General features: G+C 43.3%; 1 protein-coding gene across 1 annotated transcript in view; it reads right to left on the bottom strand.

The window, feature by feature from the left end:
- Positions 1–1,290, bottom strand: part of CPSF2 (cleavage and polyadenylation specific factor 2) — an 11,446-nt gene extending 10,156 nt beyond the window's left edge. Inside the window, exon 1 of the mRNA XM_056493322.1 lies at positions 1,233–1,290. Within this exon, the coding sequence (XP_056349297.1) occupies positions 1,233–1,290 (58 nt within the window). The remainder of the gene's footprint in view (positions 1–1,232) is intronic.
- Positions 1,291–6,864: the final 5,574 nt, after the last annotated feature.

The following is a 6,864-nucleotide window of genomic DNA, read 5'->3' as shown; positions in this document are numbered from 1 at the left end:
GTTTCAGGAAAGGCTGTTGTGTCACTGAAAAATGGCCCATGGAACACCTGACTCTGAAATATGCTTATTTATTATAAATAATTTCCATGGCGTCACATTAACAAACATAAAAGGTCACGAACTCCAGTATTTGAAGAAAATGTGTTTGACATCTGGGATCTGGCAGAAGTTCCTCCTGTGGGATAGATTGTTTGTGCAGAGCTTTATTGAAGAATAATATTAAGAATGAATTACGAAATATTAGTGTAACCTAGTAAGAAATGATTGTATTTTACAAGCCAGAGACATACTAGATCTTACAGAACTATTTCTGATGTAAAAGCACATCAAGGAATGCTAGCTGAGACCAGTTAGCAGTGAAAATCTGTGGGGCTTAAAAGCTGCAGCTAGAAATGGACTGAAGGGAGAAGTCCAAATGCAGGCAATGGCTTAAATGCACCTCTGTGTTTTTGTAGAGCCCTGCTCTGTGCAGGCAGTGAGGAGGGAATTGGCAGGGAGCCCCAGTAGCTGGGGAAGCCAGGCCACCCCTGTGCCCCCAGGCAGTGAGCTGGGCAGATCCCCAGCCCAGGCACCTTCCTGGGGGGACATCAGTGAGGCTGTCACTCCTACACTTCAGCCTCTCTCCCCATGCCAGTGAAAACCTCACAGCCCTTTCCCTACCTGGGGAGTGCTCCCTGGGCTGTTTGGGAAGCCCAGTCTTCCAGGGATTTTCTCTCCCACTAGGCTGGGATCATGCCACCTCATGGGGAACTTCTGGGGTGTCTCCCCAAACACTGTTAGAGTCCCACTTGTTTGTGATACTGCCCAGAAATGTCTCTGTCAGTGTGCAAGAGGGGATGGAGGCAGCTCACCCTGTCCTCCCAGCCTGCTCAGTGCCTGGCCAAGCAAAGGGCAAACACCTGCCTGGGCCCTTTCCTCCCCTCTCTCTTTTTGGGACCTTTTGGGACTCTTTTTTGCCCTGTATTTTCACACCATCATCTCCAGAGCCTGCTCAGGCTGGCCTGTCTCCCAAAAGCAGACACAGGCCTGCCTGAGGATGAGCAGATGTTCCTGTCCCCAGGAAGAAGAGGCCAGCCAGGTGTCACCAGCACACAGAGCAAGGGCAGCACACAAAAGATCCTTTCTGAAAGGAAGTCAAGAAAAAGGGCCAAAAGCACAAAAATAATTTACTGTTTCCAGTTGTAAAAAATCTTTTAATCTTCTATTTTCAGGTGAAAACAAACTTCATTTACCTTGCTGGAATGGGATGATGACAAAAAGCCATTGTAGAAATCTCTGCAGTTTAAACATCTTGGCCCCACTGAAGTGAGGGAGCTGGGAAGAAAATCCATGGAGGGCAGTGGCTGGTTGCTCACAGCAGCTGGAATGCTGCTCTTCCATCAAAAATTTCTTGATTCAAAAGGAGAACACACACACTGACCTCCAAACTGCAGCTTTGGGCACATCCCTCTGGGAAAGGCAAGGTACTTAAAGCTATTTAAGAAATGACATAACTAGAAACAGAAGTTAGCACTCTGCTCTACCCTCATTTTAACACTTTAACCCAGCTGCAGGTTGTTTTGCTCTGTTCCCAGCAAACACACCAGAAAGCAGCACTGGTTAGGTACAGGAAATAAGGGCAAACAACTGCTGCCCACGTTCCCAGCCCTCCCTGTGCAGGACTGGCAGCAGCACTGGTGCTCCTCAGCCTTGCCCCCAGAGCCACTGGGAGGTAAATGTGCTATAGCCACAACCCTTGCTGGTATCACTAGGGGCTGTAGAGCTGGAGTAAGGATGCACACTTCACCACAAAGCTGAGGATTTGCATGTTTAACCCTTGTTTGGCTACATACAAAAATACTCAGAGAGGAGAGAACATACAGCCCTTGAGAGACTGCTGTGCCAAACAGACTGAAATGGGTTACATCTTGGTACATCTCAGTCATCTGAGTGGATGGGTGCAGGTGTCACAAACCAGGGTTTTACCAGGAAGTTTAACAGTTGAAAACTGCAGGTTATTTGTTCTTTGCAGTATTTTCTTGAGAGATTACTTTCGAGAATCCTGAGTCAGCACCAGTAACTGTAGGAACAAATATTTGTTTGTGGGACACACTATCTTTGCTACTCTATTTACCTGCACTCCCCAAGCCCAGAAGTTTATATATATATATGTGATTAAGGCTGGCTTCCCATGGTGAGCAAATACCCACTTGCCTTGAGTATTTTCAGTTGTCACTATTGCTTTAACTCTTAGCTCTATAAAAACTAGATTATATGGTAGCAAGGAATTAAAGGGTGAAGGGTTAATTATTTCTCTGCAGCTCCAGGATTTAACTGCACATTAAAACCACATGCATTTGGATCCAAGTATAATGAAAATGTGGTAGAAAACAGAAGGTGCAGACATACAAGCAAGCAAGGATTTATTAAATTAGTTATTCAAGATCTTAGAAAACCTAACCAAACACTTCTCAGCCAAAGCTGTAGCTGTCCCTTTGCTTAAATTGACATGGTGTCCCATGAGTGACAAGGATTTTCATTAGCAGGTAGATGGAGGGAGTGTTTCAATACTGGATTTTAGAGGGCCTTGATGATGATTTTGGAATGGCATGGTGACTGAACTGTGCCAGAGCCCAAGGAAGGAGGAATAAAACAGGCTAGACAGAGTAAAAACAGGAGGCAGAAGTGCTGTTGAAGATCAGCAGCTAGCTGCCATTCAGAACAGTCCTTACAAACAGTGGCACAGACTATAAACACCATTGTGAAAGAGCTGAGATCACACTTGCTGTCCCAATGAGTTACTGGCGTGAGAAAGTGCTCACCTGTATGAGACAGGGAATGCTGTCTGACTTCCTGGAAAAAACACGTAGGCTCATTTTTTCCATCACTGGTTAGGTTATGTGCAGGCTGACACCGAGGACACTTTAAAAACATTCAGCAGTACTTGCAGGCCTGAGGAGGAACTGGTGCCACCAAAAACAGAGAGGGAGGAGAAAGCAGGAGTTCTGGTACACAGAATACAGCCCATGGGACTTCTCAAGGAAATACAATTCATAGCTTACCCTTAATGAAGTGCAACAGGAGGTTAAATCCCTGCAGGGTGTCAGTTTTATAGCCCAGCAAAACTCTATCTCTCCAGCAGTGCAGTGTCCTTTACCAGCTGGCTGGATAGCACTGACAGATTAAGCACAACCTACTTCAGGTTTCTCCATATTTGTGAGTCAGCTTTGGAGAGACCATTTCCTTATTCACAGAGCTTGGCTGGGAGGACACTGTCTGAACAGATTGGTCTTGCATAGTAAAAAGAGCAGTAAAGGGGAGGGGATCACACTATTCAGTCCCATGTGCAACCCTATGTCAGACACACATGGCAGCATGTGTAATAACCTCAAAAGCAAATTCCAAACAACTAGAGAGAGAAGGATAAAGTGGCTCAGGTGTGAAAACCCCATATTGGGCTACTTCAGCTGTACATCAATAGCAAAATCAGAGCAGCTGTGTTTTGTGAAATGCCCATTCTCTACCACATTCAGTGGAAAACCAGCCCCTTGTTACCTTCACTGACCAGGCCACTTCAACCAGGGCACCCCAGAGAGGACTGTAGAACCTTAAATCTTTGATCAAGAGTCACACCTAGTTTCTCATTTTCTTTGAGTAGTTCTAGAGAGTTGTTTTCTTCTCTTGAAGAGAAACTTTGCAGCTCAGCATTCCTGCACTTGGCCTCTCCTCTTTCAGTTTGCATGTGCACTCATTTCAGTGAGCATGTGATTCAGAATGAATGCCTTTGCAGGGTAGTGAAGGGAAATGAGGCGTCCTCGTGGCACGGGAAATGAGCAGCAGCAGCACTTCCTTTGAGTGCATATCAGCTTTCTGAGTGCCTTGTAAATCACCACAAGCCCAGTGAATGGCGTATTACCTACCTCACTTTGCAGCAAATTATTTGGGTGATAAGAATGTGAGACAGCAACTGTGTGACATAAGTTCCTTCACTTTCCACAAAGCAAACCAGAGCCAGTTCTGGCTGTCCTTGCAAATTGCTGAAATAAGAACATTCCACCTGCAAAACACAAACTCAAACCTCATTAGGCATGGGTCATTGAGTGTCATGTGGGTGGAAAAGCCTTTGTTGAACTGAAGTCATAAGATACGTAGTGCAGGCGGGATGAGAACTAGCCACTGGTTAATGATTTATATATCAGGAAACCAGTTCAGTCTAAATTATCTTATATTAACACTACTTGTTATGGAGACAAGTTTATTCTGCCATTTGGAAACCAAATTCTGGCCAGAGCTTCACTGTCACTGCACAAACCCCTGCCTTCACTGGCTCCAAAGACCCAGGACAGCTGGGACCATGTATGGCACCATGTCAGGCTGGGAGGGGAACTCCTCTCCTGGCATTCTCTGGGGACACTTCCAAGGCATGCAGCCTGTACACCCTCCTGTTCACCCTCCAAATATGCTGAATAAAGCATGGCTGGTGCTTGAGGGGGAGCTGGGTGAGGGAGCCACCCTCACCCTCGGCAGCAGCAACCTATTCCATCCTTCAGTGAAATTGCAGGGGAAAGAAATGCCTCAGCTACATCAAGCTCCTGGTACAGATAAAGTAGTATTACACAAAACATGGATTTGAGCTTTATCAGACAAAAACCCACCAGGAAATTAAGGTAAAATATGCACATGTACCTCCAAAAATGGGTGACTGTATAACATAAAAACTCTGAAAGAAAATTAGCCTCTGGAAAATTAATTGTATTTTGCTTTGAAGTTTTTCTACTACTACCTGTATGTTACTGCTGTTTATAGCCAGCAGGTATACCAGTATCACTGATCCTCATTCACCTTGCTTTCCAAACAGGTTACATAATTCTGTTATGCATACTTGCAATGATCTTGTAAAAAAACCACTAAACCAGTTAATGATCAAAATAAGCTAGAATTCAATTATAATTTTTGTTAGCAACATATTTATTTAAAAAAACCCTTTAAAATAGTCCCTATTGGTGTATTCAATGCAAATTGTTCATGAGCTGTAGAACAATGCAACACTTAAAACTCATTTTCTGCTAAAAATGAAGTAATGGGTATAAGCTAAAGGGACAGGATGTGGGACATTGAAACTATCCTTTTAAAATCACAGTACAAAATTATTCTTAAAAAGACTGACCAACAAAAAAAAAAAAAAAAAAAAAAAAAAAAGAAGAAGAAAGGAAGACTTAAAAATATAAAATGTTTATTAATCCAGACAGGCTGCAAGTAAGAGTTAGGGAAATGACTGTTTCACTAAGGGGCATCCTCTGGGCTGGGCAGTGAGTCCTCCTCCTTCCACCTGTACTGGCTGCAGGATGGACTCTTGGTATAAGGTGGTACTAAATGTGCTATACCTAAAATTGTACTTAGAGGTTTCTGGTATCCAGTGCATGTTATTAGGTGACAAATTGGCCAGGGCATAATTTTTTTGGCAGCTGATTTTGCGTTCAAAAACATGAATGCTACAGTTCTCCCCCTGCCCCCCTTTTTATTGAAGTGACTGTTACTATTTCCCAAGCAGAGCTAAAATGCATGGTACAGCAGGAGAGATCTGTCTCAAAGATCCTGCACACTGAGAGCATTCTTCAGGAATTTTACATTATCTTGGTGTGTCCCCCCCTTGCTTCTGGCCATGCCTGCCTCTTTCTTGGCTCGACCATCAAACAGCCATTGTGTCTGAGTCCTGATAAGGATCAACTGTGCTTAATCCTGCTGTGGGAGACAAGGATGTTAGAGGTCAAGGAGTGAATTCTTCCTTTTACAGATGTTGTCTGGGTCGTTTTAATTTCAGAGCTATTTATAGGCTACATGAGCACTTATCTTTCTAAGGAGATAATCTCCTTTTTAATATTTTTGTGTTTCTGGTTGAATGTTTTTGTCCATGTCAATGACATCATAACCAAAGAATTGAAGGTTAACTAATCAGCAAGCTCTTTTTTATTAACTTTCTGGTTCAATTATAATTGTATCCCTCTGTAATTCTCTTGCATCCGTGGGTTTGACTACACTGCTGTGAACCAGCTGCTGTCACTTTACACCATTGTTAACTCCCACCAAATCAGACTGGGAAATTCAGTGAGCACAACCCTGAGGAAAGGCAGAGGGATACACTAAAGCTTCCTGCATGTAGTATATGTTAGTAGGTAACAGCTTGGTCCTTTTGATTTTGGTAATCTTCAATTTTCCATTTATACAGATGTATAAATGCAGTGAGAAATTTTATAGACATTATGATGTAAATCTCCACTTGACATCATTCAGAAGTCAGTGAAATGACCTCTCCTCCATCTCTGTGTCTCTATGAGCTTTGTTTCTTCCTCACTGACCTGGTGTGCAGACTTGGGCTAGCAGGTGCTTCTGGTCACTGTAGGAGCCCAGGGATCCCTGTCAAGCAGGTGCTGTTGTTTTGGAAGCAGTCAGTTTTTCTGATCCCTTGCCCTGCTTGAATTGTATCAGATGTCAGCATCATAAGGAATATTTTTAAATGATGAATTATATTCCAGTATTCTTGGGGATACTGATTTTAATAACAAATCTATGTAATCTTGGCAGGCCCTCTTCCTTTTTGTTTGCGTTTGACATAATCTACAAAGCAAGTTTACCAACCAAAATGTTTCTGAAAGGAATTTCTGATGAAGACTCGGCAACTCTGGTCCTAGATTTTGGAATTGTGTTTGCATTATGTGTAGGCAGCCAAGAAACACCATGCTTTGAAGATTTTTGTCAAAAACTAACCTTTGTAGCTATGGTTTCACATGTTGGAGAACATGTGCAGGAACTTGCTGATGAACAATCTCCAGACTAAGGTCCCAGTCTGGACAAACACATGCATGGAACACTGCAGAATTTCAAGGA

This window comes from Oenanthe melanoleuca, chromosome 5, assembly GCF_029582105.1.
Source record: "Oenanthe melanoleuca isolate GR-GAL-2019-014 chromosome 5, OMel1.0, whole genome shotgun sequence".
Classification (NCBI taxonomy): Eukaryota; Metazoa; Chordata; class Aves; order Passeriformes; family Muscicapidae; genus Oenanthe; species Oenanthe melanoleuca.
Note: the sequence above shows the minus strand (reverse complement) of the source record. Positions and strands in the feature narration are given on the sequence as shown.